Below are 21,187 nucleotides of genomic sequence, written 5' to 3'. Positions count from 1 at the left end.
CGATTTTCCAACCCTGCCTATTGAAACTGCTTCCAGATATAAGGAACGCTATTAAACCTCCATACTGCTGCAATGAACGTCTCACACCCGATCATGGTAAAAAAAGGGGGAACGCGAAGTGCCAAGGCAGCAACCAATCTGGGCGCACAGCTGCACATGCCCCACTCCAGCTGCTACAATGATTTGGCCTTAAGATGAGCTAACGACCACCACACAAAGATTTCGGATTGTCTGTGCGGCATCTCGCGCATTAAGCCTATTTCAATGATTTGGAACGACCATCCTTCAGCTAGGGGAGCAGCTGCTGCTCAAGCATTCCCGTTGTCACTGTCGCATGTGACCCAAGTTGGGGCGCTGCGCCACACACTGCCGCTACACAATGTTGCAAATTATCGGCAGTAGTACTTCGTTATGTGGAGATAACGGTTTAGCGGTGCTTCGTTTACGCATTGCCATTTGCTGATGACTGTTCGTGGTTACATTCTAGCTTTCGAACATCACATTCTCTTTCCACCAGAAGTGGCAATGTAATTTTACGGCTCTTGTGTCGCTGACACACTGTTGTAATGCCGAGACCACGAGGTCCGAGATCTTAGCAGAATGGAGGCATGCTGCAGTAGTTTCTCAAGTTTACTCTTCTGGCCATCTGGAACGCACCACTTCCTTGTGTAGAATACCATACCTGCGAACTCTTCCGAATTTTCCATAAAAATGTATGAATTTCGAGCAGTCCTACGATTTTACAAATCTTGCTTGAAATTTTATGGAAAACATTTTATTTGTGAAAAAAAAAAAAAAACGTGTGAAAATGTAGTAAAACCACACCCTTGCGCCACCATGAGAGGGCAATACATATGTGTGGTATCATTATCAGCAGCTGCAAGGTTGTAGTGACTTTTGTCGTCTACCAGAGGGGTAACGAATCCATATCCAAAGTTCGATAGTGCCGATAGCACCTCTGCAAACATGTTGTCATGCTATTGCCTTTGTTCACGCGGGTGCGCAGGTTTGGACTTCAGTCACTGCAGTGTTGGCCTTGCCTTTTGTGTGACTAGCTGCCGCGTCAGACGCAGTGAGACTCGGGTCTGTAGCGGCTTCACAGTGCAATGGCGGGCTCGAAGCCCTTACGGTACTTCCAAGTGTTTTTGAAATCATACAAGGCAGAATTTCCCTGCTTTGTGCCGTCGAAGAAAGGGGAGAAGTTCGGATTCTGCACCATGTGTGCCTGTGGTGTGAACATCTCACACGGTGGCAAGTCTGACATCAAGGTCCGCATTGCTTCAAAAAAGCTTCAGGGATACGTGCGAGCCACGGACAGCCAGCCAAGCCTAGCAACTTTTGTATGCAGCGACAACGACCTCGGTGTGATTCGTGCAGAACGCCTCTTTACGGCGTTTTTAATTGAATACAACATCCCGCTGAGTGTCGGCGATCGTGCCGGACTGCTTTTCCGGAAGATGTTCCCCAAGTGCGAAGAAGTGAAATGCTACGCCTGTAGACAAACAAAGATGACATCAATTGTTTGGGAAATGGCTGCCATTGCGGAGACTCCTTTGCTGGATGCTCTAAAAGAGCAAGTATTTTTGATCGCTGTGGATGGCCGTAACAATGGGATACACAACTTTACCCTATTGTTGCGACATATTTCATTAAAGAAATGAGTAGAGTCAAAAGCTGCCTTCTTTGCCTCGGGACAATCCAAGGGGTAGCGACGGGTCACAATATTGCAAATCTGGTTCTGGACTACATGAACTCTTGGAATTTGTCTCTTGGAATCCTGTTGGTTATGTGTTTGTACAATGCCAATGTAATGATCGGCAAGAAAAACGGTGTTTCTACTGTGTTAAGAGAGGCTCAACCAGGTTTGATAGGGGTTGGTTGCCTGTGCCATCTCATAAACTTGGCTGCCCAAAAAGGAGCTTCATGTCTTCCTGTAAAGGTTGATGAGGCTTTGGTTGACATTTTTTTTTTTACCTAGAGAAAAGCTCGAAACAAAAAGATCGACTTAGAGTTCCAGAAAATGCATGACGCCAAGGTCAGAAAGATGTTGAAGCATTTGCCGACACGTTGGCTGTCGTTGGGAAAGTGTTTGAAGAGGCTGGTCGATCAGTGGTAACCACTACTCGGCTTTTTTTTTTTTATCTGAAACAAAGCAGTGCAGCAAGCAGAGCTTGTTTTTGGAGTCATACCGAATTCCAAAGACTTCCTCACAAACCCCCAAGAATCCTGCACTGACCCCAAAGTCTGCTACACATCTTCACAAGACTGCTGCAGGCCTCGGGAAAAAAAGCACCGACGGCAATAAACTCTCGCTAAGAGGGAAGGAGCTCATCCTTAATCCCCCCCAAAATAATTGAACCTTAATACCAAAGATTCTGGGAAGCCAGCCATGTGACCCATGACGAGCGCCTGTTTTATTTTTTTGTCATCGGAGCTAAACAGGGCATGCTGTCTTTTTCTCCAAAATGTTATACTGCTTTTTGAGAAGGCAAACTGCCTTCTTCAGGCACAGGCTCCTCAGATTCATGTACTTAGGAGCCTCTTGAACCGTCTTTTCGAGGATCTCCTGACTAGAGTCATGTGCCTAGGTGTTGTCAAGGCATGTCATTCGTTGCTGGAAGTTGACTGTGGAGCTGTAGAGAACCAGAAAGGTGATGAAGACATTGTCATTGGCAGCACAACCTAATCTGTGGTTGATACACTGAGCTGCATTGAGAGAGAGCAGTTCTTCTCTGCTGTACATCTGTACTTAACGGCAGCATGCGATTACATTCGCCACAAATTCCCACTAGAAGGCTTCAATCTCAAGGTGGCTGAAGTTGCTCAAGTACAAGCTCTGGGACAGCGTACATCATTTTATTATGGCGTTCCCTGTTATCCTACCCTAGCAGAGTGGCAAATCAAAAGAAGAAGCAATCGACGCACTTGAAGCCGAGTTTGCCAACTTGCAAGCATATCAGGTTCCAGCCGACATATTGAATGAGCCAAGGTGTGACGTGCAGTCGTCGCAATTAGGAAGCGTTCGAAGTGTCGACAGATTGCTCAGGTTCCACAGAATTTCAATGGTTATGCTGCGTATTCTCTCCGTTCCCCACAGCAATGCTGAATGTGAGAGAATATTCAGCACTGAACAAAACTCGAATGGAGTTTCGCTCATCTGTGTGTGAGAAAACACTCGAAAGTCTGCTGATGTTCAAGGGGCACCAGAGTGGTACTTGCTTTGAACAAACCTACACGGAGAAGTTTCTGAAGCAGGCAAAGTCGGCAACAGCAATATCATTGCAAAAATAAATTGTGCCCCGTGGAGTTTTTGCTCTTTACTCTCCAAGACACAAATTTTACTTGCGGTTGTGAAAGCGTGAGTAAGCTTGTCGCGAAAGGCAAATCCTTAAAAAAAAAAAGAAAAAAAAAATGTTGCCGCACCCCCCACCCCCGCCGCGATAGTTTTACGAATTTCCAAATATTCAGGTTGGCAGATATGAGAATAAAGTCATGTCCTACTGGTAGTACAATATATCGCAAGCTCTCAAATAAAAAATGGTCACTGTGCTTGCAGCTTAAAAATCACAGGTCATCACAACCAGGCACCATTTTCAAAGAGCTATGCGACGCTGCATTTCATTCTTTAGATAAATGTTTCCAACGGAAATTTGCAGCTGGGTGTGGGAACACATTGGGAACAAAAATTACACAGGAAATCTGGTTTTAGGACTGAAGTGCTGTCGAATTGTAATTGCTGATGCCATCTTCAGTACAGTTAAAGGGAAGCTGAAACACTTTTCGAAAAAAATGAGTTCTCTGCGGCATTCTACAGTTTTGAGTCCCCAGAACACGAACATCTGGTTCAAAAAGGCCGGAAACAAATGCAAGCGGCTGTTTTTCCAAGAAAACGCGCACCAGCGCCTCAGGGCATCGCGCGAACGCCGCTGTTGCCTGTGATTGGTCGGGGCCGCTGTGACGTCTTTCGCGGCAGTCTCCGGTCGGCGCCGCCGTTTCAGAGCGTAGCACGCTGTTCTGTTCTGTCTTCATAGCTGAGTTGCAAGCATTATGGAACGTTCTCGCTGTCTCGGACAGCTTGTATTTTCGCCGTACATGTTCGAACCAACAGCCGACACGGAAAACGATGGCGGCAACGGCGGCAACGACGATGTTGAGTGTGCCAACAGCGAGAGCGATGCGTGCACCTTCTCGCGCGTTAGAAATCTTAGCTGGTACTGATGTTTTTTTTTTCATGTAGCTGCAGGTTCCAATGCCGGGAGAAAAAATGCGCTAAAGTGTCACTGAGAACTTGCTGCTGGAAGAATGCCGAAGCACTAACTTCTCATTGGATTGTAAACACAGGTGCAATTCCGCGATGACAAGCACCTTGCCGCTGCTTGTCTAAAGTAGTCCCGTGGTTTTTTGAGTGTTGATACACGATCGCGAACATAAGTGCCGTGTTTCAAAGCGCGCACATGCAGTGCTGCGGGGTACAGTCATGGAAGTTGCTTATCATACAAATCCAGAGATGGCCAGAGGTATTATATGTGCAATATTCACACTATGGTTCGACGACTTTGCGATTGTGGCTCGATCAAGAATCATTATGCGTGCTCCATGCTAGTGTTGACATAAAGATATTAGGCAGTTTTAGCACCGCCGTGTGGTAAACACAATAACTGCAACCGTACGTCGAATGTCACTAGGCAAGTCTATACTCCATTTCATACCTCTGGTGGAACGTTGTGGAAGCTACGCACGAAGTCCGGTCACCAAAATTTATTACTGCGCGCGTTTCCGTCTATGCTTCGCAGCGTGCCAGCGGCGTTTGCTCGCGCGAGCATGCACGTGAAGCTGCCGCGACGGGTGCAATTAAAAAATACCGAAAAGAAAATTGATTTAAAAGAATGTGTTAGCAGCCGTATAAGTACACGGATTGTTTCTATGGGTAAATTCTTTCTTTTTTTCATTCAGAACTGAGCTTATATTGACACGTGTACTTATCTTTATCGGGCAACCACGTTTCGCCGCCTAACAACTGTAATCGCACAGCGAGGGACGCGCCTGCATGTATCCGACGTTTCTGGAAAGTTATCGACGCTTCTATCCGCGTGTCTGTTGTCGCCGAACCTTGTGTTATCAGATTTCATCGCGTGACACGAATGGTGTAGAACTTTGTGGAAGACATGCGGGTCCCATCAGTTAATCTGGAACATTCGACGACTGATCTATAAAAGCCGACGCGCTTGACCCGCTAATCAGTTTTTCCGACGATCGCCGACCGTGTTCGCCGCTATCGTGGTGCTATAAGTGTAGCCTGTTTTTGTGGGCACAGGTTCGCCCAATAAAAGCTAGTTTTGTATTCCACCGTATTGCTTCTTTCTTCACCGTCACTACCACGTGACATCTGGTGGAGGTGCTTTTCGTCCATGTACAGGACGCCCCCGACAAGCCGTGATCCCAGCCCAGACCACAAACAGAACACCAACGTAGTCCCGGACCACCGAGCAAGCCGCCGTCTTCAACAGCTGCCCCCGGAGCACGGACTTCTACCTGAGAAGACCAAGAAGATTGTGGCCAAGGCAACCGCAATGGCAGCCCCAGCGTCCCCCATCGTGCTGCAGCAGCCCAGGGAACCACCAACGTTCCGCGGTTCCACATTTGAGGACCCGGAAACCTGGCTGGAAACGTATGAGAGGGTCGCTACGTTTAACAACTGGGCAAGCGACGACAAGCTACGACATGTCTATTTCGCATTGGAGGACGCCGCCAAGACGTGGTTCGAGAATCGAGAAGCCACCTTGACGACGTGGGACCTCTTCCGAAGCGGCTTCCTGCAAACATTTCAAAGCGTCGTGCGAAAAGAGCGAGCCCAAGCTCTACTGGAGACAAGAGCGCAGCTGCCGAATGAGACGATCGCGATTTTCACTGAGGAAATGAGCCGTCTGTTCCGCCACGCAGACCCAGAAATGTCCGAGGAGAAGAAAGTACGTCTACTGATGCGTGGTGTAAAGGAGGAACTTTTCGCCGGTATGGTAAGAAGCCCACCGAAGACCGTCGACGAGTTTCTTCGTGAGGCGACGAGCATCGAGAAGACACTGGAATTGCGGAACCGGCAATTTGACCGACGCACCAAGCCAACAAGCTACTCCGGAATTCAATCACTGGCCACGGACGATTTATGCGAGACCATCAGGGCCATCGTGCGCGAAGAACTGCGCAAGGTCTTGCCATCGTCGCAGCCTCAAGTGGCCTCGATCGCCGACATCGTGAAAGAAGAGGTGCACCGATCGCTAGGAGTTCCTGAGGTGCAACCACAATTACCGCAGCCCCAGCCAGAAGCGATGACTTACGCCGCCGTCGCACGCCGTCAAGCTCCCCCTCCGCGACAACGCCAGGGCCCTGTAACGCCACAATTCCGTCGTCCACCGCCGCCGCCGCCAGCACGCCCACCCGTCGCCCAGCGCACCTACGCGAGGAAGACGGACATTTGGCGCGCCCCCGACCACCGCCCGCTCTGCTACCACTGCGGCGAAGCCGGCCACGTGTACCGCCGATGCCCATACCGCGACCTGGGATTGCGAGGCTTCGCCGTGAACGCACAGCGCCCGAGGGAAGGTGAACGCCCTCGTGACATCGCCGACTACCTCGCCGCTACTCAGTAGAGCCCTCGACGACCGTCCCGTTCGCCGTCACCAGGCCGCTACCTGTCGCCGCAGCACCGACCATACACCGGCCCAGCCCGGGGCCGCTCTGCGAGCCCATATCCGGAAAACTAAAAGCAGCAACCGATGGAGGTGCGGTTGCTGTTCGTCGAACTGACGAAGATCCTCCGCCGCCGACGAAGACGACGAAGAAACCATCTCGACGACCTAATGACGACACGCCGCCGTCCCGACGAAGTCAGGAAGCCAAGACTACACCGACGAAAGACGACTTGACGAAGCGACGTTCCAGCTTCAGTTCAACACGACGCAGCCATGATCCGACGCCACGACCTAACTGCAACGCCAGACAAAGAACCACCGACCTTGACGTGCTTCTCGATGGCCACGCAGTCACTGCCTTAGTCGACACAGGGGCCGATTACTCCGTAATGAGTGGACACATCGCCGCCCAGTTGAAGAAGGTTAAGACTGTATGGGAGGGCCCCCAAATTCGGACCGCTGGAGGACACCTCATTACGCCGACTGGAGTCTGCACGGCAAGAATTACCATTCATGACCGGACTTACCCTGCCACCTTCGTTATCCTGCAACAGTGTTCACGAGACGTCATTCTCGGCATGGACTTCCTGAACCAACACGGCGCAATCATCGACCTGAAGTCGCAGTCAATAACGCTGTCGGAAGATCAAGCGATACCATCGGAGAGCCCTTGTAGTCACCACGCCTTGAGTGTGCTCGAAGATCAAGTGAGCATCCCGCCTCGCTCCAGCATCGTTATTTCGGTCGGCACCGAAGCACCCGCTGACGTAGAAGGCGTCATCGAAGGCGACCAACGTCTACTACTCGACCGTGAAATTTGCGTCGCAAGAGGGATCGCTCGACTGCATGGAGGAAACACGAGAGTGTTGCTGACAAACTTCAGCCAGGAGTTCAAGCACATCAACAAGGGCACGACGATCGCATTCATCGAGGAAATACAGGAAACCAGCGATGCCTTTGTCCTCTTGGATTCTGTTGCATCTACCCCGACGACCGCAGTTCCCGAGCCAGACTTCAACATAAATCCAAGTCTCCCCGTGATTAAGCAGCAACAGCTCAGAAGTCTGCTTCGACGATACAAAGACTGCTTTTCGACGTCATCAAGGATTCGACAAACACCAGTCGCAAAGCATCGCATAATCACCGAAGAGAGCGCTCGACCACTACGCCAGAGCCCTTACCGAGTTTCGACGCGAGAACGCGAAGCTATAAGACAACAAGTCGACGAAATGCTGCGCGACGACATCATCCAGCCGTCGAAAAGCCCGTGGGCGTCTCCAGTTGTTTTAGTGAAGAAAAAGGACGGAACCCTACGTTTCTGCGTCGATTATCGTCGACTGAACAAAATCACGAAGAAAGACGTATACCCCCTCCCACGGATAGACGACGCATTAGATCGTCTCTGCAATGCTAAATACTTCTCATCGATGGACCTCAAGTCTGGCTACTGGCAAATAGAAGTCGACGAAAGGGATCGCGAAAAGACCGCCTTCATCACGCCAGACGGCCTCTATGAATTCAAGGTTATGCCATTTGGACTGTGCTCGGCGCCTGCAACGTTCCAGCGCGTGATGGACACGGTTTTAGCAGGATTGAAGTGGCAGACCTGTCTTGTTTACTTGGATGACGTCGTCGTGTTCGCCGGAAATTTCGACGATCACCTTAAGCGGCTTGCGACAGTATTAGAGGCCATCAAGTCATCAGGGCTCACCCTGAAGCCGGAAAAGTGTCGCTTCGCTTACGATGAGCTTCTATTCCTAGGCCATGTCATCAGCAAATCTGGAGTGCGCCCCGACCCGCAGAAGACAGCTGCCATCGCAAAGTTCCCGCAGCCAATCGACAAGAAGGCAGTGCGCAGATTCCTTGGCATGTGTGCCTACTATAGGCGCTTTGTCAAGGACTTTTCGCGCATCGCGGAGCCGCTAACACATCTAACGAAATCTGATGTCGAGTTCAATTGGGAAACGCCGCAGGCCGACGCATTTGAAGAACTCAAACGACGCATGCAGTCGCCGCCGGTACTTGCACACTTCGACGAGGACGCCGATACTGAAATCCACACTGACGCCAGTAGCCTAGGCCTCGGTGCCGTCCTAGTCCAGAGGAAAGAAGGACTTGAACGGGTGATATCGTATGCTAGCCGGTCGCTGTCAAAAGCGGAAAGCAATTATTCTACGACTGAAAAGGAATGCCTCGCCATCATTTGGGCTACAGCTAAATTCCGCCCTTACCTCTATGGCAGGCCATTCAAAGTCGTCAGCGACCACCACGCGTTGTGTTGGCTAGCTAACTTAAAGGACCCTTCAGGACGGCTGGCGCGGTGGAGCCTCAGACTACAAGAATATGACGTAACGGTAATATACAAGTCCGGAAGAAAACACTCCGACGCCGACTGCTTATCACGCGCCCCAATCGATCCCCCGCCGCAAGACGACGTGGACGACGACGCCTTCCTTGGGATAATAAGCGCGGAAGACTTCACTAAACAGCAACGAGCAGACCCGGAGCTAAAAGGCCTCGTCGAGTATTTGAAAGGGAACACCGACGTTGTCCCTAGGGCATTTAAGCGCGTGTTGTCTTCGTTCACGCTACGAAACAACCTGCTCGTGAAGAAGAACTTCTCACCAGTCCACGCCAGCTACCTTCTTGTGGTGCCGTCAGCGCTCCGTCCAGAAATACTGCACGCCCTACACGACGATCCAACCGCTGGGCACCTCGGATTCTCCCGGACGCTGTCGAGGATACAGGAAAAGTATTACTGGCCGCGTCTGACCGCCGACGTCGCCCGTTACGTCAAGACATGCAGAGACTGTCAACGACGCAAGACACCACCGACAAGGCCAGCAGGATTACTACAGCCGATCGAACCTCCTCGTCGACCATTCCAGCAGATTGGGATGGATTTGTTGGGGCCGTTTCTGATGTCAACATCCAGGAATAAGTGGATCATCGTGGCGACGGACTATCTCACCCGCTTTGCTGAAACCAAAGCTCTACCAAAAGGCAGCGCAGCCGAAGTGGCGAAATTTTTCTTCGAGAACATCCTGCTGCGACATGGTGCCCCAGAAGTCCTCATCACCGACAGAGGAACGGCTTTTACAGCAGAGCTCACCGAAGCCATTCTGCAGTACAGCCAGACGAGCCACAGGAGGACAACTGCCTACCATCCGCAGACGAATGGTCTCACGGAGCGCCTGAACAAGACCCTCGCCGACATGCTAGCAATGTACGTCGACGTCGAGCACAAGACGTGGGACGCGGTCCTGCCGTATGTCACCTTCGCCTACAACACGGCGGTGCAAGAAACAACACAGATCACGCCATTCAAGTTGGTTTACGGCAGGAACCCGACGACGACGCTCAACGCCATGCTGCCGCACGTCACTGACGAGGAGAATCTTGACGTCGCTACCTATCTCCAGCGCGCCGAAGAAGCCCGACAGCTCGCCCGCCTACGGATCAAGACCCAGCAGCGTACCGACAGCCGACACTACAACCTCCGACGACGCTTCGTCGAGTACCAGCCCGGCGACCGTGTTTGGGTATGGACCCCGATACGCCGGCGAGGACTCAGTGAGAAGCTGCTGCGACGCTATTTCGGACCCTACAAGGTCATCCGACGTATTGGCGCACTAGACTATGAGGTCGTGCCAGACGGCATTTCGCACTCACAGCGGCGCCGCGCACGATCTGAAGTGGTCCACGTGGTGTGCCTTAAACCATTTTACGGACGCTGATGAACTTCCTTAGTTTGTTGTTTTCTTTGCTACGAGTGCTTTTCTTTGTTACTTTCGTTTGTTAGCAGCATCGGGTCGATGCTTTTTAAGAGGGGGGTAATGACACGTGTACTTATCTTTATCGGGCAACCACGTTTCGCCGCTTAACAACTGTAATCGCACAGCGAGGGACGCGCCTGCATGTATCCGACGTTTCTGGAAAGTTATCGACGCTTCTATCCGCGTGTCTGTTGTCGCCGAACCTTGTGTTATCAGATTTCATCGCGTGACACGAATGGTGTAGAACTTTGTGGAAGACATGCGGGTCCCATCAGTTAATCTGGAACATTCGACGACTGATCTATAAAAGCCGACGCGCTTGACCCGCTAATCAGTTTTTCCGACGATCGCCGACCGTGTTCGCCGCTATCGTTGTGCTATAAGTGTAGCCTGTTTTTGTGGGCACAGGTTCGCCCAATAAAAGCTAGTTTTGTATTCCACCGTATTGCTTCTTTCTTCACCGTCACTACCACGTGACAATATATGGAAAATTTTCTGAAAAATCGGGTCAAGAAACACCAAACTTTTTCTAAGTGCGAACGCAGCCACTGCAAGAAGTATCTCAAGCCTCCACAGCGTTGCACCTGATGTATGAAACGGAGTATAGCAACGCTAGCAACAACGTGTTTCCGCATTTGTCGTAAGGCTATCCGGCTACGCTAAAACTGTGTTACCAGACGTTAATGGCTGCGAATGTTCGCATTTCTCGAGTGCATCAATGTGGGCCTAATCAGGCTTTCATTAAACTAGGTGCACCTGCATGTGCTGCGTATTGATGGAAGATGAAGAGCACGGCACAGCTGATTTCATCGGCACGAACTTATCTCTCCTCACCGCACGGACCCACTGCGCTGCAAGCTTCTTGTCCTTCGGGAACCTGTGAAACACCACATCGTCTCGCCCGCCTGTGTTCGCGCAGCCGAATGCTGCACAGAACGAGGGCATGTTGGGCGCCCTTGGCTGTAGGCACTCACGCAGCACAGAAGGAAAGAACAGTTTATACGAAAATCGCAAAAGAAAACAAACGTGAGCGGCGGCAGATCTCTCATAGCGTCGTTCAGTAAAGCGCAGGACGGAAAGAGGCATGCCAGCACATGCCAGCACGCCGGTCCGGCAGCTCGGTCCCCACCAGTGACGTCACTCTCGCCGGTTCTCTCCTCTGGCAACCACCTCACCCGGCGCTCTGGGAAGCGATGGGGGCGTGTTCGGAAGGGTGATTTAGAAAGCGATTTCCGCCCCTTATATTAATAAAACGAAGAAAAAAATTACGGAGCCGTAAATTATTAGGTCTGTTCTTCCCAATCCCAGCAATTCATGGAAATTGAAAACCGTTCCAGCTTCCCTTTAAGCTTTGGGCATTTTTTAAGGGCAAGTCCATATATAATGAACTACTGAATCTGTCATGCTTTAGTGACATTGAAAAACACAGCATCAAAAAATGTGTATAATGAAACTAACTTTTTATTGGGCGAGCCTTTGCCCAGAAAACAGGTTACTCAAAGCACAATGATAGCGCGAGCACAGTCGGCGATCGTTGAAAATCTGATCTGCGAGTCAAGTGCATTGGCTTTTATACATGACTTGTCAAAGGTTCCAGCTTAATTAATCGATGGTGCCCGCATGCCTTCCAGAAAGTACTCCACAATTTGTGTCTTGCATACAATTTGATTACACAACGTTCAGTGAGAACGTACACAGCGGATGGAATCAACGATAACATTTGAGTAAGTTACAAACATGCAGGCGCGTCTTGCACTGAGTGATAACTTTAAGTTGTTAGCGGGTGAAATGCAGTACCCGGGAAAAGGATAAATCAGTAACCCCACAGGGGCGTCTGCGTCAGCGGCCGTTTGGTGTGTTGTGACACCACGTACCCGAGCACACAAGGGTTGGACCCTTCTGTTTCCAACCGTGCGCAGCTTAGCCCTGTCTGGGAAAAAGGGGATCCTGTGGCTTAAGCTAATGCTATGTGTTTGGGCCTTTTAGGCCTCTCAGCAAAGGCAACACACCCATTTTGCCTCGGCTTCACGTAGACAGCACCTCTGGACTTACCCGTCTGAGAGAAATCGATAGTTGCCTTTTCCTTTTCTCTTCTCCAGTCTTCATCTTTCCCTCTCACTTTCATTCGTTCCTGTCTTGTCCTCACTTCCCTTTACTTCTAATTTTTCCAGGCAGCAATGGCTAGCCTGGTGTAGTTTATCCTACCTTGGGTATATTATATAGTTAAACCTCTATATAACAAAGTCGGTAAAATCGGCAAATCGCTTCGTTATATCGGAATTTCGTTGTATTGAAATTCGACCTTCTGTGTGAATAAGTACAGTCGCCGATCGATTTTCTCACACGGAAAGGGGCCGCAGAATTTTTCGAATTATCAGGCAATCGAAAAAAGCAAATTTGAATCAGAAAACAATCCATTTTGATAAATTTGGGAGTCGGCGAGGAATGATACACTTTCATGCCACGAACATCGACAATCTCTTCAGTTCGGCAGTACGAAATAACTGAAGCCAGCCACGCTTTCTCGTGCACTCTGCCCCTGCGGCTGATAGCGTCGCCCGCACTTGGCCGACACTACCAGGAAAAGTGCCGGCAGTGTGGAGCGAGTGCTTCGTCTGCCTCTCGGTCCAACGGGTCACCGAAACCGAGGTTACGCAACCTCCAATACTAAATGCGCGGGAAGACAGCTAACATGGTGCCACGCCATCTTAGCATGCCCACTCTTTGCACACGCGCCAGATTACCTCTAAAGCAGGGTGCGCGGCTGTGTATGCACTCAGTCGTGCTTACAGCCTTGTGCGCAGCCACGGCCGAGATGTGCGTTAGAAATTGAAGTGTGCGCCAACTTACCCCTCTCAAGGGAGCTTGACTGCGTTACCGTGCGCTCGCTCTCCTCCCCTCTTTCCCTTTGCTAGCGCGGGAAGGTGGCACTCGTGAAGCCACCATCTTTCTTGTCTCAGCCTCACACACTTTCACTCACACCTAAAGCACAAAGTGTGTGGGGTGCGATAGGATCTTATCGCACTTGGACTTTATACGGAACATGATTCGGCTCCCCTTCGGTGGTTGCTCATGTCGTGCCGTGCCCGATTTGGGAGGTGCGTTTGCAAGCAGCTGCTTATAATTCAATCGTTTGACCATCTGCATCCGTGAAAGTTTCCATTTATTGTTTCAGCATTCAATCTTTGCGACAGAAGCGAAATTTCGGTATATTGAAATCGCATACAAACACACTTCATTATATTGAGGTTCTAAATTCATGGTGTTCTAAGGACAAGAGGCTATGAAAAAGTAAATGCTTCATTATATTGAGAATTTAGTTATATTGAAGTTCATTATATTGAGGTTTAACTGTACGTGCTTTTCATTCTAGCATTTTTTTATACAGGTAAACAAGTTGAATTGTTCTTGCTGGTGAGTGGAAATGCAATTTGAAATGTCTTTGGCTGACTCCATACATATGGCAGCACCTTTAAACAACCAGTGGTGTTGAATATGCAACCATAACATAGATAAACATCAAACCTAAGATTGGCGCCATACTTGTACAGCAAAAAAGAGTTGAATGTGCTTTCAGATGGGCACCTGGAGGTAAAAAAATCAGTGTGGTCTGCTTATGTTCTGACCTCTTGCACATTGTCGTGCATTGAGATAACCAAAAAAGCAGTAATGTCTGCCAGACCAAGCAGTAAAAGTGGCAGCACCAACCTAGGCAAATCAACAGGCCTGTGGAATAGGCTGTAGGACCAGTATGGGCCAAAAGTGTGATTCCTAGTGGTACCATCATGGCAATGAGTTCAGTGTTAGTATACCATACCTGCCAACCCTCCCGATTCGCCTGGGAGACTCCCGATTTTTGACTGAACTTCCCGAAAAATGGTCTCTGTTCGAGCAATAATGGTTTTTGCGAAACTGGCACTGCGAAATCTAAAGCCACATTGTGATCGTCAGCATCACCAACAACGGCCGCACTAGCACCATCGGTATCATCGACTCAGCAGCCGACTACAGTGCCTAGTAAGCCAGCCTATGTAGCTCCATTATTTATTCTATGGTAGCTCTTGCATTTCATGCAGGCCTTTCTCCATTGTGCATCTTGTTGCTGCTGCTTGCAAGGCGTTGCTGCTTTTGTGTATGATTAATGTTGGCTAGGCCGTGTGTATGCGGTGCACCGTGTAAAGTTACAATCATCGTATGCTTGATGCCATGGCGCTGTCAAAGCCCAATAAAAGGTATTTGCAGAAGTTTTTGCGATCTTATACTTCTGAATTTCCGTGCTTTTTGACATCAAGAAAAGGAGAACCTTATGCATTTTGTACAACGTGTGGATGCGACGTCAGCACACGGTGGCAAAGGCGACTTGAAACTGCATGTTTCCGAGGCACACTACTGAGCAGCAAGACAACATAGTGAACTTTTTCTGGAACTGCGACGACAGTGTCATATGTGTGGAGTGCCTGTATTCCTCGTCGAACACAACCTACTCCTTAGTGTCAGCGACCACGTTGGGCATTTTCTACGGAAAATGTTTACGAAATGCGACGAGGCGAAGCGTTATGGATGTCGACGCAACTCTGAAATGCAACTCGGAAGAATGCGGAGGTGGACAACCTGAAATTTATTTCACAGGCATTGCTCTCGAGTCTTTGTTTTTTTATTCAGTTTCCCTCAGCTGCTGCCCCGAGGTTCCAGTGAATCTGCTGAAGACGCTTTAGATGCTCTCAAAGCTGAGTTTGCCACACTACAGGCGTACAGTCTTCAAGAGCACATTATGAATGAAGAAAGGTGGGACATGCAGTGGTCTATGGTTGGAAAACATGTTTCGCCGAGTTGCTAAGGTGATGCTCTATTTACTCATGATACTGCATAGCAAGACTGAGTGTGAGAGGATTTTAGCACAGCGAGAAAAACTAGGACTGAATTCTGCTCATCAATGTGCAACACAACCCTCCAACACCTGCTGCTAGTGAAGGGCCGTCAGTCGGGACCATGTTTTGAGCAAAGCTACTCGGACAAATTTTTGAAGTGAGCAAAGCCGGCTGCTGCAAGGAGGTCCCTGCAAAAGGACTCGTCGAACACTACGTGAAAGTTTGAACCCCCCCACCCGGTCCCCCCGGAAGTTACAACAGTGAATGCAACCCCTCCCCCCACCCCCCCCTGTTGGCAGGAATAAATCTCCCGGTTTTTTATCTCGCCAGGTTGGCAGGTATGGTATACGCACTTTCAGGAGTGTGCGAGTAAACTTAACCCACCTGCAATCCAGCAAACAACTTATCACATCATTGCAAATAACTGAGAAAGTACAATTAGTGCATGCACCCAATCTACATCGGCTGGCAACTAAAAAAATTTGGCAGCCACAGCTCTAGTTGAGAGCTTCATGATGCGAAGTATTGCTGTTTGGTAATCGAAGGGCACTCTTGAACCACGATAATTTTCCGAAGCAAAACATACCCCACAGGCTGCGAAGATGAAATGTTTATATGGCATTGGATTGTTAGAGATTATGATTATGTGCAATTTTACATTGTTAAAGTATGTACAATGTTGCATATGTGTATCAATTGACATAATGTCCATCGGTTCATTGATTGTGGTTTTGACCATGCTTTCACTGTTGACATCGCTGTTGGTTTCACTGATTAGGGTGGACAAAGACCAATGTGCCTCATTTCTGACGTCAATGCGGGCTTGTGGGAAACCCCAGGTATACTGTGCCTAGAATACGAGAGCGGATGTGTCCAGCGATAAGTGATGTGTTTCATCGGCTCCTCCGTCGCGCCTGAAGGTCCTATTGAGTGCTGTCTGGGTGTCTGATACCAGCTGTGCACTCCAGAAGCAGTCCTAGGTCACCATTCGAGATGCGAGCAGCTCCGGCAACATGACCATTGACCATGCCGGCGACATATAAAAAAAATTTTGCTCTCTCAGCTCAACTTGGTATCCGAATGAGCACTTGGTTGTGCAGGCAGAAAGAATTACGAATGGTGCCCTGTAGGGTGTTCAGAATTTCAGTCTTGTCCTAATACATTATGCCTACGGGGCCAGTGGTGGTGCCTGGTGGTGCCTTTAAGCTGTCTGAATAATCAGGCATATTCAAGTTATTAGTGTCTGAATTATTGGTTGTTGACTGCTCATGCCAAGTTATTGTCTGTCTCATGGTTTCGACAGCTGGTGTAGTCATTGTTATGTGCACAGTTTAATGCCTGGCATGTGTTTATGGTGCAGAGCTGTCGGAGGAGCAGAAGGAGTATCAGAACTTGGCACGCAAATTTGCACGGGAGGAGATTCTGCCTAAGGCGGCGCACTATGATCGTACTGGGGAGGTACGTATGGCCCCTGGGCTACCATTTTTTGTTTTGTTGCATGAATCAATGCTTTGAAACATTGCTTCACAGGGCTGCATTTGGGTAGAGACAGCTTCTCTAAATGTTTGTTTACAGCCGTGGTCTGAAGTGGGTTTGACTGATACAGCCAAGTGACTTGTTTGAAGCTTATGACATCTCTAGACTACAAAAAACTCTCTACCCATATCTGAAAGAAGCAATTTGCATCCATCTGACAATATCATGAAGCGAGCCTCTTGGTTAGCTTAATTGGTTAGAGTGACTGTCCCAGCAAGGCACTGTTAACAGGTTCACTCGCCAGACCAGGAGAACCTTTTCCTTAAGTTGCTAAACTTTCCGGGACACTTGTGCAAGTTTCTTTTGTATCTGTGCACGCCACATCCGACCTTTGCAGAAAGACCATCGCAACAGCGGTGCACAAGGTTCATTGCTGCATGATTTGTCTACCCACAGTTAGCGCAAAACGTGTTTCGTTCGTGCTCACAGGACACATGGCCTTCAATTGTGCAGTGGAACTAGAACTCAAGGACAGGTTCGGTGGGAATGGACTGGGGTGTTCTGCAGGTTGAAAGCCACTTTCGAATCTAACAGCATCTGGCTAGTTGACTCATTGCTGACATATGACGACCGGCCGTTTAAATGACTTATTGTAGCTCACGTGGTTAAGCACGTTCACGGGAGATCTACAGAACAGTGGCGGCATGGCGCAAATATATACAGGCTGGTTTGCTTCCGCACTGCATCCATTTCTACTTATCCTGAATAAAAATGCACAACAAGCACTGGGATGCGTGCGAGGTGCACGGTGGTCTCGTGGCTAGGCAATGCATACTTTTAGGGTTAACATTGAGATCAGTTTATCAAAGACCATGCATACCACAGCTCGAGTGACTTGTGACATTCATCCCCCTAAAAAAGTAAACTTTTGTGCATTTGACATGGCCTTGGAGAAACAAATTAGTAAATTCCCGCTTTTCACGATCTAGGGAGACTGTCTGAGACATGCAGAATTTTCACATAAGCTTTATATAGGTGTATTATATAATTCGAATTGTTGATATATGGATATATTTTGTGATCTTCTTGGAGTTGGATATATACAGTATTGACATTATTACCATATATATTTGCAGAAGGCCTGCCTTTGTGTAGGACCCGCACCCCCACTTTGATGCATGAAAATTTTGATAAGAAGTTCCACTAAGCGTCACGGGCATACCTGTGTGCTGGTTAATTTCTGCGAGCCACTGTTAGATGAAATTAGTTACTGACCTGCCGACAGTGGCATTATCATCACTGTTGTTCCTGCCGGATCGCACAGCATAAATGCAGTGCGCTTCAACAGTATCGACTGTGCTTACGCAAATCAGAATACGAGTAAAAGATCCCCAGCGATTCAAGTCTACTAACCTAGAGAAATTGAAGCCTGGTAAATCTTACGGCCAAAACCAAATGCTTACCCACGGAAGCAGCACCATGTCACCAGTCCTCCGCCGTATCCAGCGAGTTGCAAGAGGTGGTCATTCCCAAGTCACCTTCAACTTGATCAGAATACTGGTTGGTTGCCATGTCCCTAGGTCCGTAAGGTCAATCTCACTGTTGCCTACCAGTTGTAGGATTTGGAGGTTGTGGCCTCGGAGTCTGGCATCACACAGAGGGTCACTACCTACGCCATCTGTGCGTCTCATAACAGGTTCCTTACCTACGCTACTGGGGCATCACGCGGAGGCTTAGTGGGCCTGCGCCGTCGTCCAAGCTTACTTGGTAAGGGTTGCTTCTTTTGTGAAAAGTACGAGGTTGAGAGGATGAGGAACGAAACAGGGAGTTTACTTACATAGGAGAGGCAAGCTTATTTACAGAACAAGGGACACTTGTACTGGCCGGAGCACGGAGCGCAGTATATCGTTCTCGTAGCATGAGCTACAGGTCAAAACCAGACTAGTACATCTTTCTGGCAGAGCACACTCTCTACATCAAAGGTGCCCACTTTTAACCCCTCTGTCCTCCCTAGATCTTTAGGCCGGGGAAATCTGCGGTCACACCATCTTCCAGTTGGAGCGCTCACAGTCGCCTTGAGGACGAGAGTGAGGACAATCACTCCGACACCTTTGTTCATGGAACAGCATCGGAGAAATCCCCCAGGCGCACACGGTTCATTGCCCGGAGAAAGAAGAGGATGCTCGTAGACAGGGGTGTCACGCTTGATTCCATTTGTGCGTCCTTGTGTAGCTCAGCAATCAGCTGGTTGTTCTTTGGTTGGCTTTGGTGGCTAGCAGCGGCCACAATGAAGTGGCGTCGAACGCACTTTCTCAAGAGTTCCTAGGTCTCACTGTCGTGGTTGACGGCCAAGGGCCATCCATCAACCCCGTAACCATCAAATGTGTCTCTCCTTGGTGTTGCCGCTGCTGTGTCCGAGGTGACGTGAGCTTTACTAAGCGATTCGTCACAGTAGGGCAGGAGAGGCTAAAAGGTTGCTTCTCCCGCTGGCCGATCGTAAAATTGGTGCTTTAATGCGCCCACACACCGTGCGTCACTTGTCCACTTGACAAATATGCATGGTGTTTATTTTTTAGAAATAGCAGATATGTACTTTACGGTACCTTGAACTTAAATTTATCCAGTTTGTCCGCAGCCACTGTCATGTCTAGTAGTAGCATATCCTAGCCTTCTCACGTCGTCTTTTCCCTCTCACCCCTTCCTCCCATGTATGGGAACTGTGAGCGATGAGTGGCAAGGCTGCCATTCACTTGTGACTGTGTCGATTCTGCCTATGCTCTGCCTTCATTCATTGCAAGTAAGCACTGCAATTTCTGCAATGCTTTTGGGGAAGGTCACGGATAACTGCAGCTGTCAACACCCAGGGAACTCCAGAGGGCATTGTGCACACGGGATGCGATGGAAAGGTCCAAACTAGTTTCTTGCATCGACTTGCCTCTCTGCCATGCTCCTGCCATCTATGTGCCCGATCTGAACCACCTGCTGACACGTCGTGCAAGTCAGCAGCAACAGCAGTAGTGGAAAAGTCGAAGGAAGAGGCAAAGAAAGCTTAGCTTTAAAAAAGTTCAGGTACACCATGAAGAAGAGGCGCATGAAAGAGAATGATTGTGATTATGTGCCTAGTGGGCTTCTGGTGCGAGGTAGACTTGAATTTGTTGCTCTGTTTGCCAAGAATAAACCTTGATCGTGTGTTGAAACTACTTTGCTTGTTCTCTCAAAAGTGACTTTTCTTTTATGACATGTACTGTTGCCCTCAGTATCTTTTATGTAGTCACATTTTGACGATTCTTTTGCATTTGAAAGCTGGTGAGTTGATACACAGAATAAAACTAATACATGAGAATATTTCATGGGAATTTCTTGTTATTAGGCAATACAATTGATGAAAATTTTGAGGTTCACAACAGTCACGTTAGATATGAAAATAACTTTTATAGTAATAGAGCCAGAATCACAGTGATAGTCTAGTTATTATCCTTGATTGTTCTAGATTACGTATATATAAATTTTTATCTGGTATTCAACAGGAAAATAATAGAAAAGTTGGGCAGAATGATGCTTCATGAAATATAAAAAACTTAAAATCGATTAGAAATAAGAACAAAATAGGTTGCATTGGCAGGCCAAAATATTCATTGCATGAAAATTTCAACTATGTACTGTAAATGTTTAAATGTATGAATTTTAGAACACCAGTGTCTTTCCTTCAGCTTATTAAACTGTTCATCTTGTGCGACGCCTTTTCCTGCTTGGGACGGGTAGCTCACAGTCTTTTCAATTAAGCAATCTTCTTCACACTCCAGATGTTCATGCACGTGAAATCTTCAGAATAGGTCAAGAACCTATTAGCAGAACTCAAAATGCGTTTCATGTCAGTCCAAGTTAACATAAAGATCACCGATTTTCATGGCCCTTTTCTTGCCAAAAGTACGACCATGGAGTGCAGCTGCATCCACTGTTCTCTGGAGCACAGCATGCACAGGGAACAACTTTGGTTTTTGTCGGAATCGTGATAAGAGCAAATACACATAACAATGCCTTGTAACAGATGTCGGTCTTGTAAAGTGCCTGTGTCTGTGAGGAGGCATTTTTCTTTGGTGACTGGACAAGAGGTACCTTTTGTTCTAAATGACTGGGGTGACGTAAGACACGAAATACTTTCTGCAAGGAAAAGGTGTCGTCTTTTCCCGCTAAAGTGTGGCTCCTAGCAGGGAAGTTTGTTCTGGCCCTCACCACTGGCTTTCAGCCGTGCAGAATACCATCTTGGCTTGGCCATTAAAAACCTCGTCAACCTACCTCTTTCCTCCTGTGACAATATTCAATGAGAATATTGTTTGCTTGAAATTTACTATTGCACGGTTGTAAGTATTGGTAATGCAGA

At 48.5% G+C, this 21,187-nt stretch overlaps 1 protein-coding gene across 2 annotated transcripts in view; it reads left to right on the top strand.

Moving 5' to 3' along the window:
• The window catches only part of Mcad (Medium-chain acyl-CoA dehydrogenase), a 202,467-nt gene that overhangs the window by 25,868 nt on the left and 155,412 nt on the right, over nt 1-21,187 (top strand). For both annotated transcript variants that reach the window (XM_050168534.3, XM_050168535.3), the window contains exon 3: nt 16,691-16,788. In XM_050168534.3, coding sequence (XP_050024491.1) covers nt 16,691-16,788 — 98 coding nt within the window. The remainder of the gene's footprint in view (nt 1-16,690; nt 16,789-21,187) is intronic.

The sequence above is a fragment of the Dermacentor andersoni genome, chromosome 1 (genome assembly GCF_023375885.2).
Source record: "Dermacentor andersoni chromosome 1, qqDerAnde1_hic_scaffold, whole genome shotgun sequence".
Classification (NCBI taxonomy): Eukaryota; Metazoa; Arthropoda; class Arachnida; order Ixodida; family Ixodidae; genus Dermacentor; species Dermacentor andersoni.
This window is presented reverse-complemented; position numbering and strand designations above follow the sequence as displayed.